General features: G+C 34.0%; 1 protein-coding gene across 6 annotated transcripts in view; it reads right to left on the reverse strand.

Moving 5' to 3' along the window:
* The window catches only part of LOC128218289 (inositol 1,4,5-trisphosphate receptor type 1-like), a 125,004-nt gene that overhangs the window by 22,724 nt on the left and 83,853 nt on the right, over positions 1–18,427 (reverse strand). For all 6 annotated transcript variants that reach the window (XM_052925933.1, XM_052925929.1, XM_052925932.1 and 3 more), the window contains 3 exons: positions 4,233–4,400; positions 3,816–3,947; positions 2,869–3,058 (listed from right to left, as the gene is read on the reverse strand). In XM_052925933.1, coding sequence (XP_052781893.1) covers positions 2,869–3,058; positions 3,816–3,947; positions 4,233–4,400 — 490 coding nt within the window. The remainder of the gene's footprint in view (positions 1–2,868; positions 3,059–3,815; positions 3,948–4,232; positions 4,401–18,427) is intronic.

Below are 18,427 nucleotides of genomic sequence, written 5' to 3' on the forward strand. Positions count from 1 at the left end.
ATACTTTCCAATACTTTTGTTTTGCTGCTTAGTTTGATAAAAAAACAAAAAGTCAGTGTATAACATTATCCACAATGTCATTTAAAAAGTAAAAAAAAATCAATGTGGTAAGTCTTCAGAGAGTGGCTCCATTATAGCCACAGACTACATGCTTTCATCTACCCAGAACATGCATGCCCCCATCGTAACCACAGAACACAGCCCACATTCACCCAGAATACACATTTCTCATCATAACTATCGCCCCCTCCTCATCATACCCACACAACACACACTGCATCATATCAACAAAACACACGCCCCACCTAAACAATAGAACACATGCCCCATCATAACTACCACCACCTCCTCATCATACCCACACAACACACCCTGCATCATATCAACAAAACACACCCTGCATCATATCAACAAAACACACCCTGCATCATATCTACACAACACACCCTGCATCATATCTACACAACACACCCTGCATCATATCTACACAACACACCCTGCATCATATCTACAAAACACACCCTGCATCATATCAACAAAACACACCCTGCATCATATCTACAAAACACACCCTGCATCATATCAACAAAACACACCCTGCATCATATCTACACAACACACCCTGCATCATATCTACAAAACACACCCTGCATCATATCAACAAAACACACCCTGCATCATATCTACAAAACACACCCTGCATCATATCAACAAAACACACCCTGCATCATATCAACAAAACACACCCTGCATCATATCAACAAAACACACCCTGCATCATATCAACAAAACACACCCTGCATCATATCAACAAAACACACCCTGCATCATATCAACAAAACACACCCTGCATCATATCTACACAACACACCCTGCATCATATCAACAAAACACACCCTGCATCATATCAACAAAACACACCCTGCATCATATCTACAAAACACACCCTGCATCATATCAACACAACACACCCTGCATCATATCAACAAAACACACCCTGCATCATATCTACAAAACACACCCTGCATCATATCTACACAACACACCCTGCATCATATCAACAAAACACACCCTGCATCATATCAACAAAACACACCCTGCATCATATCTACAAAACACACCCTGCATCATATCAACAAAACACACCCTGCATCATATCTACAAAACACACCCTGCATCATATCTACACAACACACCCTGCATCATATCAACAAAACACACCCTGCATCATATCTACAAAACACACCCTGCATCATATCAACAAAACACACCCTGCATCATATCTACAAAACACACCCTGCATCATATCTACACAACACACCCTGCATCATATCAACAAAACACACCCTGCATCATATCTACACAACACACCCTGCATCATATCAACAAAACACACCCTGCATCATATCAACAAAACACACCCTGCATCATATCTACAAAACACACCCTGCATCATATCTACAAAACACACCCTGCATCATATCTACACAACACACCCTGCATCATATCTACAAAACACACCCTGCATCATATCTACACAACACACCCTGCATCATATCAACAAAACACACCCTGCATCATATCAACAAAACACACCCTGCATCATATCTACAAAACACACCCTGCATCATATCAACAAAACACACCCTGCATCATATCTACAAAACACACCCTGCATCATATCAACAAAACACACCCTGCATCATATCTACAAAACACACCCTGCATCATATCAACAAAACACACCCTGCATCATATCAACAAAACACACCCTGCATCATATCTACAAAACACACCCTGCATCATATCTACACAACACACCCTGCATCATATCAACAAAACACACCCTGCATCATATCTACAAAACACACCCTGCATCATATCTACAAAACACACCCTGCATCATATCAACACAACACACCCTGCATCATATCTACAAAACACACCCTGCATCATATCTACAAAACACACCCTGCATCATATCAACAAAACACACCCTGCATCATATCAACAAAACACACCCTGCATCATATCAACAAAACACACCCTGCATCATATCTACACAACACACCCTGCATCATATCTACAAAACACACCCTGCATCATATCTACACAACACACCCTGCATCATATCAACAAAACACACCCTGCATCATATCTACAAAACACACCCTGCATCATATCTACAAAACACACCCTGCATCATATCAACAAAACACACCCTGCATCATATCTACAAAACACACCCTGCATCATATCAACAAAACACACCCTGCATCATATCTACACAACACACCCTGCATCATTATCAACAAAACACACCCTGCATCATATCAACAAAACACACCCTGCATCATATCTACAAAACACACCCTGCATCATATCAACAAAACACACCCTGCATCATATCAACAAAACACACCCTGCATCATATCTACACAACACACCCTGCATCATATCTACACAACACACCCTGCATCATATCAACAAAACACACCCTGCATCATATCAACAAAACACACCCTGCATCATATCTACAAAACACACCCTGCATCATATCAACAAAACACACCCTGCATCATATCTACAAAACACACCCTGCATCATATCTACACAACACACCCTGCATCATATCTACAAAACACACCCTGCATCATATCTACAAAACACACCCTGCATCATATCAACAAAACACACCCTGCATCATATCAACAAAACACACCCTGCATCATATCAACAAAACACACGCCCCACCAAAACAATAGAACACATGCCCCATCATAACTACCACCCCCTCCTCCTCATACCCACACAACACTTGCCCATATCATAACAAAACAACACACTGCCCCCATCATTACCACTCACCTCCAGTTCTATCCAAGAATCCAGTCTGGGGCTTGATATTTTCCTCAGCTTTTTTCTCTGAGAGGACCTCCGCAGTGCTTACCATAATGGTGTTCTTAATCTCCGTCTGGGCATCAAACATGTATGTGTAGAACACGCGGAAGAACGTCTCCGAGTTCTTGTCCTTCTGGAGATGAGCGTGCAGGGACCGCTTAAATATTGAATACATATCTTTTTTTGTACTGCATGATATAAATAAAACATAATCAAATAAAAAATAACATATAAAAGCTTCTTCAAAATAAAATAAAAAGAACCTACCAGTTTGACAGTATTTCCTCCCTATGAACCTACCTGTATGACAGTATTTCCTCCCGATGAACCTACCTGTATGACAGTATTTCCTCCCGATGAACCTACCTGTATGACAGTATTTCCTCCCGATGAACCTACCTGTATGACAGTATTTCCTCCCTATGAACCTACCTGTATGACAGTATTCCTCCCTATGAACCTACCTGTATGACAGTATTTCCTCCCTATGAACCTACCTGTATGACAGTATTTCCTCCCTATGAACCTACCTGTATGACAGTATTTCCTCCCTATGAACCTACCTGTATGACAGTATTCCTCCCTATGAACCTACCTGTATGACAGTATTTCCTCCCTATGAACCTACCTGTATGACAGTATTCCTCCCGATGAACCTACCTATATGACAGTATGTCAATCTTAACCTACCTGTATGACAGTATTTCCTCCCTATGAACCTACCTGTATGACAGTATTTCCTCCCTATGAACCTACCTGTATGACAGTATTTCCTCCCTATGAACCTACCTGTATGACAGTATTCCTCCCGATGAACCTACCTATATGACAGTATGTCAATCTTAACCTACCTGTATGACAGTATCTCACTCTGAAACTTCCTGTATGACAATGTTGCTGCCCTCTTAACCTACCTGTATGACAGTATTGCCTCCCTCTAACAGAGCGATGCCCAGTTCCAATGTCTCTCGGAAGATCTTGTAGCTTGCATTTTTGATAATAATGTCCACAATCAGTTCTGAGGCACCGGCCTGGTCCAGGTGGCACTGTCGGAGAGGGTGGTCAAAGTATTAAACTGATATTTTTAACAGTTTCAATGTTCATGGCAATGTTGTACTCATCAACAGGTTAAGAAAAACATATTCCTGACATATGACTGACCCACTGCAAAAGTAAGGCTTCAGTACAGTTCTTCAAGGGTGGCCCAATTTAAAAAAATTGCCAAAGACATAATAATAGGTCATACTTGTGTGTAAATGGAATATTATACTTTCAGCTTTCAAGTGTTATGGTTCTGATAAGCCATTTAAATAGACATTCAGCCGACATACCTGTACTTCATGTATCTTCATCTCTGACCTCTGTGGAAGTATGTCGGCCCCCCTGTCATCACGAGCGGGGGCCCCTCGCAGTGAAATAGTTGTGATCGCGTCCTGACGAGGATGCAGATTGTGCTTTCCATAATATCGAGTGAGCAGGCTCTGTCGTAATGCTTCACCCTAGAGTAGATGTATCAAGGAGGGTTTTTGTTTTGATTGGAATTTTTGAGAATACATTTTGCAAAGACAATGCACTTTCCATAATGGTTTTTTTCCAAGATTTTAATATAACTCTACCATTTACATGCATTGACAATATAATTTAATTTATTTCCTTAGAATTAAAAAAATTATGATACCTCCAAGGGATCTAACTCATCAAGTAGTAAAAAGTGAGTTCGGAGTTTCCAATTTTAATAGTATTAGTTAACCATCTTGTCTTGCTGTTCACACAATGTAATAATTTCAAGGAGGATCATTATTCATGCATTTGTTCACAGCAAGTCTAGCTGTGTTAAAAACTTGGAAAAACACTTGATGGCACGTCACAACTTAGTCAAAATTCAGGTGTAGAAGAGTTTAAAATGGACACAGTGAACAATTAAGACATTTAGGTGAAAACATTAAATGGCAAATGACAATGTTTTAACACAAAACTGAGATTAATAGATGTCGATCATACTTCGATGTTTTTGAAATTAGTTATGCATTATTTATGTCCAAGAATCAATGAAAATGCCTCGGAAATGCCCCTGAACATATATTAGGGTATGCTTGTCCATACCGCCAAATAAAATTATACAGTATGTCAGTTATGTGTCAAAATGGTGGATGTGCAAATAGTAAACAACTTCAACTGACAACATATGATATCATGATATATGAAAAACATGGTTAAAGATGATATTCCTGAATGATTAAATTCATTTACATATCATATTCAATAAATCACATATAATAATCAGTGATGAAACACAACTGTTATTTTAATTGTTTTAATTAAAGAACAAAATATCCCTAAACTATGTTACCTAAGGACTCTCAGATTATTTCAAGGAATACAGTGTTTCCAAATAATGATATGATATCATCTAATACACATTTTTCTCCCACCTCAGATAAGTAGATCTCTCCTCAGAACTTAGTATTTAAAGAACGATTTTACCTAATCTGAATCACAGCGCGCATATCCATGACAACCACAAATTATCACATATCTTCACGCACATAATTTTCACTACACACAAAATAGTTCCAGGGAAAAAATACATTTTTTTAACTTCATTTTGTTTAACAGAGGTGGGAAAAAAGCATCTACCATAGCCGCTTGTGTAAGATAGGTTCATCCCAGCCCTCATGCATGGTGTTCTGGGGAAACTCAGTAAGCACCCTACACTCAAGTTGGGATGAACCTATTTTAAACTCACGACCATGAAAGATACTTATAATCTACAAGTGTGGCATGCAGTTTTATTAATTGAACTGGCCCTGCAAGCAAAGTTGGAAAAAATCAAAACCCCAAAATAAAATAGTTTGTGAAGTATTAGTGAAGCAATTTAATAAGCTTCGAACATCGCAATAAAGATAAAAGATATTGCCCAGAAAAAAATATCATAGACCTGATATTATAGGGCTATTGAAGTCATTAAAATATGCATAGCAACGACAACAATGATAAAAATAACTTGAAATGAAATCCATTTTTATTAGATAGCTTATTAATTTATTTTATTAAGGATAATGTGAAAATTCAATTCACATTCATTATTTTGTAAGCTATGAATAGGGCATGGAAGGGTCGAAAATTTGGACCCTAGTACCCGATATCAGGAAGGGTCGAGAATTTGGACCCTGGTACCCGATATCAGATATCCGCGGGTACCAGTCACAGTACCGGACTATACATGTCACGTCACAAAATATACACGACAAAGAAAAGTAAATGCTCATATTTTTCTTTGTTAAAGCGGGTTTGTCAAACTATGTATACAAACTCTTAAAGAAGTAAATTTTATGCAAATTATAGACAAACAAAACTAGGAAGGTTAGCTGTAATTAATCCTGTTAAAATAGACTGAAGAAGTTTCGAGAAATTAGGGCCAGGCGACAAGGCTGATGATAGCACAAAACTTTAGATGGTATTGCTCTATTGGTTGTGTACTGTGTACTTAGATTGTAACCAGGAACACGACTTAACGTTTCTAGAATGCCCAGGTACCCTTCCATGCCCTAGCTATGACCCAGTAAATTACCAACAAAGAAAACATGGCAAAAAGAGAAAATTTAATAAAAAATTCTGCATGCATATATTTTTCATTGAGTTCCATATATGTCTGACCCATTGGATTGCACACATTTTCAAATTTTACAAATCATTTTTGATATCATAAGACATAACTCCAAACTGTTTGCTATTGAAGTAGCTATCTGTATACTAAACATTGTCAGTGTTTTTGCCCTCAGTGAATTTTTGAAGGCTAATTGGGATACCTTCAATAATGGCCAGCGACTCATAACAAAATTTGTCGATGAAACATGCATTTAAGTTTAACTTAAAATTGAAATAAAAAGCTTGCAAAATGAGCTAAAAACAGCCTGGCAGTAATAATGCCTTCATGTGCTTGAAGTTAATAGATAAACCACTGTTTGCAGCTCAGAATTAAACCCTGTACAATAAAAAAAACAAAAAACAAACCGCAAAATGAAAAGGGAAAACGCAACTTTCCCTTTTCAGCATGGTAACATTTTTATTCAACAGAAACCCTTTGTAATGTCTTCAAAGCATTTCTGTAGGATTAGAAATATCTTTGGGAATATTACCAAACACTTCATAGTCTAGTATTGAAGAGTTATAGTGTGGTTTTCAACATTTCTGGTAATATTCCCAAAAGTATCCATAGTATGCCAAGTTTTTATGGGAATATTACCAATTTGATCTTGAAAATTTGGTAACATTACCAAAACATTTTTTGAAAATATTTCCAAACACTTTGTAGTATAGTATTGAAAGTTGTGGTGGGGGTTTCAACATTTGTGGGAACATTCCCAAAATAATCTATACTATGCCGAGAGATTTTCTAAAATATTCTTCAACTATGAAAAGTCACAAATATTTGGTAATATTCCCCAAAAAATGTTGAACATTTTCTGCTAGGATTCTGAATATAATGTCCAGGTTTTCTGGGAATATTACCAATTTGATCTTGAAAATTTGGTAACATTACCAAAACATTTTGAAAATATTTCCAAACACTTTGTAGAATAGTATTGAAAGTTGTGGTGGGGGGGGGGGGGGGGGGGGGGGTTAACATTTGTGGGAACATTCCCAAAGTAATCCATACTATGCCGAGAGATTTTCTAAAATATTCTTCAACTATGAAAAGTCACAAATATTTGGTAATATTCCCAAAAAATGATGAACATTTTCTGCTAGGATTCTGAATTTAATGTCCAGGTTTTCTGGGAATATTACCATTTTGATCATTGAAAATTTGGTAACATTACCAAAACATTTTGAAAATAATTCCAAACACTTTGTAGTATAGTATTGAAAGTTGTGGTTGGGGTTTCACCATTTGTGGCAACATTCCCAAAATAATCGGTACTATGCCGAGAGATTTTCTAAAATATTCTTCAACTATGAAAAGTAACAAATATTTGGTAATATTCCCCCAAAAAATGATAAACATTTTCTGCTAGGATTCTGAATTTAATGTCCAGGTTTTCTGGGAATATTACCAATTTGATCTTGAAAATTTGGTAACATTACCAAAACATTTTGAAAATATATCCAAACACTTCGTAGTATAGTATTGAAAGTTGTGGTAGGGGTTTCAATATTTGTGGGAACATTCCCAAAATAATCCATACTATGCCGAGAGATTTTCTAAAATATTTTCAGCTATGAAAAGTCACAAATATTTGGTAATATTCCCAAAAAAAGTGATGAACATTTTCTGCTAGGATTCTGAATATAATGTCCAGGTTTTCTGGGAACATTACCAATTTGATCTTGAAAATTTGGTATCATTACCAAAATATTTTGAAAATATTTCCAAACACTTTGTAATATAGTATTGAAGAGTTATGGTGGGGGTTTCAACATTTGTGGGAACATTCCCAAAATAATCGATACTATGCCGAGAGATTTTCTAAAATATTCTTCAACGATGAAAAGTCACAAATATTTGGTAATATTCCCAAAATAAGTGATGAACATTTTCTGCTAAGATTCTGAATATAATGTTCATGTTTTCTGGGAATAATTCCAATTTGATCTTGAAAGTTGGTAACATTACCAAAACATTTTGAAAATATTTCCAAACATTTTGTAATATAGTATCGAAGAGTTATGGTGTGTTTTTCAACATTTCTGGTAATATTCCCAAAAGTATCCATAGTATGTTGAGAGGTTTTCTAAAATTAATAAAAACTAGGGGTTGTCACAAATATTTGGTAATTTTTCTGAATTATGAACATTTTCGGCTAACATTTTAAAATTCGTCTTGGAAATAATGTCCAGGTTTTCTGGAAATATTACCAAAGTTAATCTTGAAATTTCTGGTAACATTACTAAAACCTTTCGGGAATATTACCAAACATTTCAAAGTATAGTATTTAAAGTTATAGTGGGGGTTTTAACATTTTTGGGAACATTCCCAAAACTATCGATATTATGCCGAGAAATTTTCAAAAATATTCTTCAACTATGAAAAGTCACAAATATTTGGTAATATTCCCAAAATAAATGATGAACATTTTCTGCTAGGATTCTGAATAAAATGTCCAGGTTTTCTGGGAATATTACCAATTTGATCGTGATATTTGGTAACATTACCAAAATTATTTGAGTATATTACCAGATGAACTGAAACAAACTAATTCAACAAAAAGCCTTTGAAAACTCTACAAATAGTTTATGTAGGACCAAACAGTTCATAGTATAGTATTGAAAACTGGGGCTTTTCAACATTTTTGAGAACATTCCCAAAATAATCCATATTATGCCGAGAGATTTTCTATATCATTCTTAAACTAGAATTGTCACAAATATTTGGTAATATTCCCAAAATGAATTACGAACATTTTCCGTTATCGTTCTCAAATTCATCCTGAATACAATTATATTATCTTAAAATATTTGGAAACATTACCAAAACTTTTTTGGGCATATCAAAAGATGAATTGAAATGAAATAATCCAAAAGAAAAAGCTCCACGTGGGCTGCTGTAGGACATGAAACATTCTGGAAATATTACCAAAATCTTCATTGCATAGTATTAAAATTAACAGCAGCTTTTTCAGCATGTTTGTAATATTCCCAGAATAATCTAAAGTATGACTAAAATTGTTCTAAACATTTCTAAAACATGCAATATTCGCAAATGTTTGGTAATATTTCCAATAAAAATATAAACATTTTATAACAAGAGATGTTTGTCAAACATTAATCCCCACCACCCCCCTGAGCGCCATGTTGTCTGATTTGAACAATCGAAATATGCATGGACTTAAATGACAGCTGATTGGTCATTGCCATTGGATGACTTTAAGGCAGTTTAAAGAGTATGACCATTCAAAGTGTGAGGATAGTAGACATAGTGTTCAGATGATAACAGATATTTGCAGATAAAATGTGTCCTCTTAGAAGGGAATAAGTAAATACGACAACATTTTAATGGGGAATATGAGTTATGACCATGACGTTTGACTCTAATAAGTGTTGATTGATAGAAAGACATAGATTACATATTCCTGGTTGTTTAAACCTACTAGAATGTTATTTCAGTATTACAGGTATGTCTCTTGCAAGTTTACAATTTGACAATAATTATTTTAAATACAAGTGTGGACTTTCGCATATTATGATTTAAAAAAAAAACACAGAAAAGAACAGAACAGACGATTATAAGTCATATACATCAGAACATCGTCTAAACACATACACTTAGGTTTTTTGATATCAAATGCTTGTACATGGTTAGTGCTATGGTTAAAGACACAAATATGTTGACGTAAAGGCAGCAGTATCAGAGGATGAACTAAATTAATAATAATAATAATAATTATTAGGAATAACATTACGAATACATACTGATTCTTTAACATAATCGCAGAGCTTAACCAGTTCACATTTATTGACAGAGTTAAATATATTTCTGGGAATATTACCAACTAAATCTTGAAAGGTTTGGTAACATAACCAAAACAATTCGGGGATGTTACCAGATGAAGTGAAATACAAATATGATTATTTGACAAACATACAAACACCCAACAGACAAACAGAACTTAAGATGCAAAACTAGACATGCTGGTTTTACGACTATTGCTAATTTACTGCCGGAGATACGTGTGACAAAATGTTTTGTGACAGCTGAATGAACCGACGAACATACAGACAGGTGAAATCTATTTGCCTCTCAGACTGGGGCATTTAAATGAATAGCAGTATTGAACATTTTTCGGTTATAACACATACAGTTTTAAAAAATTATTCACAACGTGAATGACAAACAACTAAGTGTATGTTATGAACTGTACATTTAAAGTATGCTTAAATAAAAAAAGCCATCGAGAACATGATTAACATAATTGGTGAATGTTCCATCAGTAAACATGGAGCAGGTTCAATACTGTTTTATTGTTCTATGTTTCTTTCCATATCATTAAAATAAACCTAAAGTATCTGCTTAAAGTTATCTATTCAAGAAAATAATAATACTTCTATCATTCGTTCTCGTCATTTACAAGACATTTTCTTGATCGGAATACTTTATAGTATATGCTAAACAACCTATAGCAAACATTTAAAAGTGGATTTATATTTCCTACAAGGATGTCACTATATCAGACTCTGAGTCAGCTTATGCTGGACACAAATGTTGTTGTAAGAAGGGGTATTTCATACAAACTAATTATGAAAAGAAAATTGAAAAAAAAATATAATAAACACAGAGTAGATGAGCCAAAGCATGATGGCCTTCGAACTGTTATCAAGTGACAATAAAGGATATAAATGTAATATTTCATGAATACCAAAGACGGCACTTTCTCATATATGTCAGGCTTTATGCACAGAGCAGTGGATAAATGAAAAAAAACTCCATCACAGAAATCACAGGAAGAACTTTAATAATGAGTTATGTAGGGTAAGAGCTTAGCATACTGGAATGGCTCTCGGGAGACCAAGACTAGATTCCCGACTTCGCCATTGACCGATTCTCTCTGTTCAAAAAATGAAACTTGAATTATTTACTTACTAAAATAAAATAGGCTTTAAGGCAAAGCAAAAGTAAATAAAAAATAACTCAATCATAAAATGTACAAATATTTACAAAATGTAAACACAATCAAAGCTTACTGAAATACAAAAACAAGGTTTAAAAGATATGTAAAGGCACACTGTTATCTTATATTTATGATCATACCAAATATATGAGGTTTTAGATGTCTGAAGCTTGTTTGGAACAATACGAAGCTACGGACTGATTTATAAGTTGAATCTGAATTTCCGATAATTGTATTACGTTGTCTTTCTTACATCCTTCGAATTTTGCAATTAAAAATCGACGATTAATTTTCATTTTGTCCAAGGGATTCAAAATCACGCTCTGTTTATTTTTTACGTTGAGAGAACTTGTTAGTTTTCCGACTGGCCGACGGGCAAAGGTCATCATGTTTCCCTCCATTTCTCCAATATACACACTCTGGTTTGTATATTCCACAACTGCCACCTGAAGACGAAACAAACATATAAGTATTTCCTAGATTTTATAGATGTGGTGTATTCTTAAAATTACAGTGTATACTACATATTGCAATTACAGCCAAAATCCAATTAATGATCATTTTAAGTTCAGTATATTTGTTATATAATGTCTTATACTTTAATAGACAAATGGTTTGTTATATAATGTTTCATACTTTAATAGACAAATGGCTTTATATTTCTGTATTTATACTTGAACATACCGTCATATGGTCTGCTACTTCGGCTAAAGTTTCAGTTTCTGCTGTCTGAAAATATATTTTTGAATCCTGCTGTACTAAAATAACGATTAACTTTATGAAAAGCATATAACAAACAGAGGTGGGGAAACCATAATAAAAATATGCTGGACGGAGGCGGGATTCGAATCCGCAACAGCGTGATTTTAAAGTATATGGTCTAACCACAGGACCGGGGCTCTAAAGCAATTGCAAAAGTATACTTTGCTCTTAAGTATGTATGATTTTTTTTTGCACTATTTCTTCGGTTGCCAAATTCATGAATATGGCTGAGTATTATATTGCATATTGTTATTATTTTGCATACAACATGAATGTGATATGCAATACATGTATGCCACTTGCCAAGTTTTTATTTGAATACTGGTAGGAAAGTTTCAGTTCACTACTAAAATCATTTATTATGCTCAGTTATAATTGTTACATAAAATAAGATTTTGCCAGTTATCTTTGGTAAAGAAATCATGGAAAATAAACATTAATAATTTAGCATGTATAAGTTGTTTTTCTTAAATTCAATAACTAATTCCATACAAACTTTACAACTACTGAACTATAACTTTAACTTAATTTTGCGGTTGGCAATTTCTTTTTTTTAGTTGGAAGTGTTTAGCTAATTCGATTACGTATCAACGTTATTATTAGTATCCTACATGGCCGAGAGCGTAAGATAGGTTCATTACCAACCTGTGCTTCGGGTGTTTTGTGGAAACGAGGTTTACTCGAGGTTTACTGAGTTTTTACAGAACACCCTGAGCGAGTGTTGGGACGAACCTTTCTTATACGGGCGGCTATGGTATATGCTTTTTCTCCCATCTCAGTTTAACAAAATGAGGTAAAAATGTATTTTTACTGGAACTCTTTATGACAATAAAAAAGTACAGTTGAACACCGTTAATTGAAAATCATAGGGACCCAAAAATATTTCGGGATAACGATATTTCGGATAAACAACTTTCATAAAATTGACAGCGTTCGCGAATAATAGATGACGTGATATACTAAGTCGTGAAGATTGCAATTTCGGTTACACGTTACCAATATGATACATTCGGTTTGAGTGATATTTCGTATACAAAAATATTTGTTGATTTATTATGTACTAAATGACAAATAATTCTTTTTTTTTTACTTCTTTATTAAAACATAAAACATTTAAAACAAATTGACAGCACATGTATGCATTCGGATCATAGTACGGATTATTCGGTAGCGGGTTAAGTGAGCAATGCGTATTTTCGATTGATATTCATGGTGTGTTAACCAGAAATTATATACACACTACACCACCTAAATGAATTGCTAATTTTCTGACATCGATGATTGTAAAATACGCGTGCTCAATTTCATTCTTTAACAAGCGCTAATTGTGCTCCATTGTCACCCCAAGCCCATGCCCTAGTGTAATTGAAGTATGGTGTGAAAAACTATGACATGATAAGGTCCGAAATAAGAATTGATAAATAGGTGTGAAATACCAAATCGGGCCCGTAATTTTTACTTGGGAATAGCGATTAATTCGGGCTAGCGATTTCGGGTTAAGGATTGAAAATTTAGTTAAACAAAGTAGGAGTAAAATCGGGACCAAAAAAAACAGCGATCAATTCGGATAAACGGTGTTCGGAATAGCAGTGTTCAACTGTATTTCATACGGGTCTTTGTTTTATCTTTGCCCGAGGGCAAGATACTAATTTCCTGCATGGCCAAATTTTTGGATCTACTTATCTGAGGTAGGAGAAAAGTATGTCTATCAAATATTATCAGTCATATGTAATAAATGAATTCAGCCTAGTTTTAAGTTGTATTTCTTCAGACAAACAAACCTTATCGAATCTGGCATTGTTTGCTGGTGTAACAATATTTTACCAAAATGCAAATTAGTAATAAGAACTACATGAGTTATGAATGTTGACCCTTTGGTTTACTATGATTTATAATATACTTGTCAATCATCTTACACATATATCAACTTTAACACGTTTTCATGATGTAAGCTCATCTTTCTTAAACAGACGAGCTAAAACAAATGCAAGGAATATGGTCATAATAGGTACCCCATTTACTTCTAGGTTGATAAGATGCGGCATTTATGTTTGTGGTTAGAGGCTGTGGAGTTTGTTATTTAAGTTGAAGCTACAAACATGCACATATACATAATAATCATGAGAAATAACGAGCTTCATTGAATATAATTTATTTCCATGTAAAAAACGGTACCTTTGGTAGGGAAGCCCTTGCCCTTGCTGCTGTCTGTTCTGCCATTTTCACTCTTGAGCATTAGACTATCATTCTCTGCATACATTCTGTTTTGGTTTGCCTGAAATATATGTTCATGGCCTCAAAATTTGCCATATTTTTCTAAATCGACATAGGAAATATTGAATAAACATTTTAATAGTACAAAACATAATACTCTCTGAAAATGTGTATAGGCGTATATTCACAGAGAATTCATGTTCATTTTATGAATAATATTTATAGATAAGCATTTGTGCTTTCCTTTTTTATGTTCTTTATAAGGTTGTTCATATATAATGAAATACTTGTTACAAATTTGAGGGCCTATGCTTATTTATTTACACTACATTAAAAGTTGAACACCGACAAGGTCTCTTAACAGAAATGGAAATATTACGATACAATAAAAAGACATGTCAATAATTAATCAAAATAGTTTAAAACATTTACCATTTTAAGCATTTAAGATTTAACGGCATATTACCTGCATATCTGCAATCTGCCTGTCTTTATTTACCAGTTTTTCTTTCAAATTCTGAATATCCCCTTGTAACTGAAAAATAAACAACAATATTTTACCAAAATGCAAATTAGTAATAAGAACTACATGAGTTATGAATGTTGACCCTTTGGTTTACTATGATTTATAATATACTTGTCAATCATCTTACACATATATCAACTTTAACACGTTTTCATGATGTAAGCTCATCTTTCTTAAACAGACGAGCTAAAACAAATGCAAGGAATATGGTCATAATAGGTACCCCATTTACTTCTAGGTTGATAAGATGCGGCATTTATGTTTGTGGTTAGAGGCTGTGGAGTTTGTTATTTAAGTTGAAGCTACAAACATGCACATATACATAATAATCATGAGAAATAACGAGCTTCATTGAATATAATTTATTTCCATGTAAAAAACGGTACCTTTGGTAGGGAAGCCCTTGCCCTTGCTGCTGTCTGTTCTGCCATTTTCACTCTTGAGCATTAGACTATCATTCTCTGCATACATTCTGTTTTGGTTTGCCTGAAATATATGTTCATGGCCTCAAAATTTGCCATATTTTTCTAAATCGACATAGGAAATATTGAATAAACATTTTAATAGTACAAAACATAATACTCTCTGAAAATGTGTATAGGCGTATATTCACAGAGAATTCATGTTCATTTTATGAATAATATTTATAGATAAGCATGTGTGCTTTCTTTTTTTATGTTCTTTATAAGGTTGTTCATATATAATGAAATACTTGTTACAAATTTGAGGGCCTATGCTTATTTATTTACACTACATTAAAAGTTGAACACCGACAAGGTCTCTTAACAGAAATGGAAATATTACGATACAATAAAAAGACATGTCAATAATTAATCAAAATAGTTTAAAACATTTACCATTTTAAGCATTTAAGATTTAACGGCATATTACCTGCATATCTGCAATCTGCCTGTCTTTATTTACCAGTTTTTCTTTCAAATTCTGAATATCCCCTTGTAACTGAAAAATAAACAATTACAATTAAACCCTTATACTATTCAACAACATAATAATGTATGGAATTCACATTTATCTCATGTAGTCTTCACGCGTGTGAAAAGAAATTGCTTGTTATATTTGTATTTACAACTTATTGTGTGTGATTTTCCCAGCAAATTAAAAACATTCAAAACATTACTATATGGGCAATCCGGGTACTATACCTCATTTATTTGCCGCGTTTTAGCGATGCACTTCTTTTCGAGGTGATTGATATCGGGATATATGTTGCATCTCGCATCCCTGAAATAAAACAAAGTATGGCAGCTCGTAGTGATAATCTGGGCAAAGAGATTGTTCACAGGTGTGCCTAAAATATTATCATTCCTTGTAACACCATTTAACAATCCTCAAACCACGGATATTAATTTAGTTTTATACATCTAAATACAAAGAAATGGATGTTTGACATGGATTCATAGCAAACGCTACAGACGATCCATTTCAAAATCATGAAATATTTAAATAAATTGAAATAGTGATGACTAAAGAACAACTAGACAAATATAACATTAAAAAACTTCAGAAAAGATACCTAGTTGCGCTAATTAAATAAACAGAACAACAACAGGAAGTCCAATTATGTAAAAAATATTGCCAAAAATGCTGCATTACAAAAATACGAATTATTTGGTATTTGCCCGGCTTCCATGTGTCACTTTAAAAAGTCGTGATTAGGAAAGTGCAACTGTCACTTTTTTATAAGTATATGAGCCAGAGTCACAAAGCGTAACAGAAATGTAAACCACCTTGTGTCGTAATGCACCTGGGATTTAGGCTTAGGTTACTTTTACTATAAAAATGTTTTACTAAATAGTTAGACGACCTGAAGTAAGTTATAAGTTATTAAGAATGGGCGAAGTGAGCATACATTGAACAATTTTACCTTGAAATCTAACCATTTCAAGAACAGGGATCTGCTTTGCCTGAATCCTGGCTTCGTACCGGAAATAAACTGTTCTAACTTGCATTGAATGCTTTCATCATCTTCAAAGGAAACCTGTTTTGTGGAAAATTGTGAAAGATATTTATTTTAAACAAGATAAATATAATCATCACAACTAGTGCTTGTGAAAAGTTTTATATGATATTATTATTATAATTATTATTTTTAAAAAGGCGTTTATAAACTTTGCTAGGAAAATATGCGTGGCAAAACTTAGTTGCAAATTGCTCATATCAACTCATATAATACTTGATAAATGTTTAATTATAGCATTGCAATTTGTTGATAAAAAGATGATTATAAAAACTAATGTTGTTTGAAAAGCCAAACATAAATTATATGTTTTAAATTAGTAAAATGTGTAAGGAATGCAAATGTGGAACTTAGCGAAAATTGTTTGACAAAGGTATTTTTTACACTGTTTCATGAAGGCAGCAACTGTTTTAAAACTGTGCATCCGCTTTTACAAAGGGTTAAAGGCAATAACACCATAATAATCATATCTTTTTTACAAATAAACAAAACTATAGTAGTATTTACCTTAATGCAACTAATGCTGCCACAATGAACATGCTTGATTACTCTTCCATTGAATTTTTGTTCTATAGTTTGGAAGATATGACCATCAATACTCCACTTCATTGAAAATTCCATTTTACATGCATGCGCTTGCTCAGTGAACTTAGGAATGGAGAGGGCAGTGCGTATGCAAAATAAGACTTTCCCCTGCTAGCCACTGACACTGACGCGATGCAAGTTTGTTCAGCATAATGATGTATAACTAATTCTTGTGATCAGTTTGATAAGCATGGCATTGGGGTAATTTAAGATCTAGCACTCTGGTGGCTGGATAGTTAATGCCAAAATTTAATTGCCATTTACATCCCAGGGGCTTTGTGTCAAAGCCAACTGATTATAGTGCATTAAGTGCCTCGTTTAAGAAATGTTTTACCAATTTATATCATGTTGTAGTTAACTTGTGTGAAATATAAAGAATTCTTTAAGGATAACAATGTCTGTTTAACCGTAAACCATTTAAACTTTCTGATATGATGATGTCTTCGAAAAGGTGTATTTGTGTATAACTCATGAGAGTTGAGCTAATCGTGTTTAAATTAAATAAATCAAATCAATCATCAATATTCCAAGTAAAACATATTTTTATCAATTTCATTAAAATTAAACATGATGCAAATATACTTCAAAATACTTCAATAGCGTTCGTATTCTCTCTCATTGTTCGTAATCAATTAATATATGAAGTTTTATTGAGTCGCTCAAAATTTTGAAATTTCACTCACACAAAAATCGAAATGGACAGATTGCCGGGGAGACGGCTATTATTATCTAACCAGTTTTCTATTTTCAGTAATATGTGCTTGTACATTGTTGTCGGCAAGTCAACCAGAACTTGACTTTACAAAAAGACGCATTTTTCAATCCTCAGACTGCAACTGAGTAGCATTTATC

The sequence above is a fragment of the Mya arenaria genome, chromosome 14, assembly GCF_026914265.1.
Source record: "Mya arenaria isolate MELC-2E11 chromosome 14, ASM2691426v1".
NCBI lineage: Eukaryota > Metazoa > Mollusca > Bivalvia > Myida > Myidae > Mya > Mya arenaria.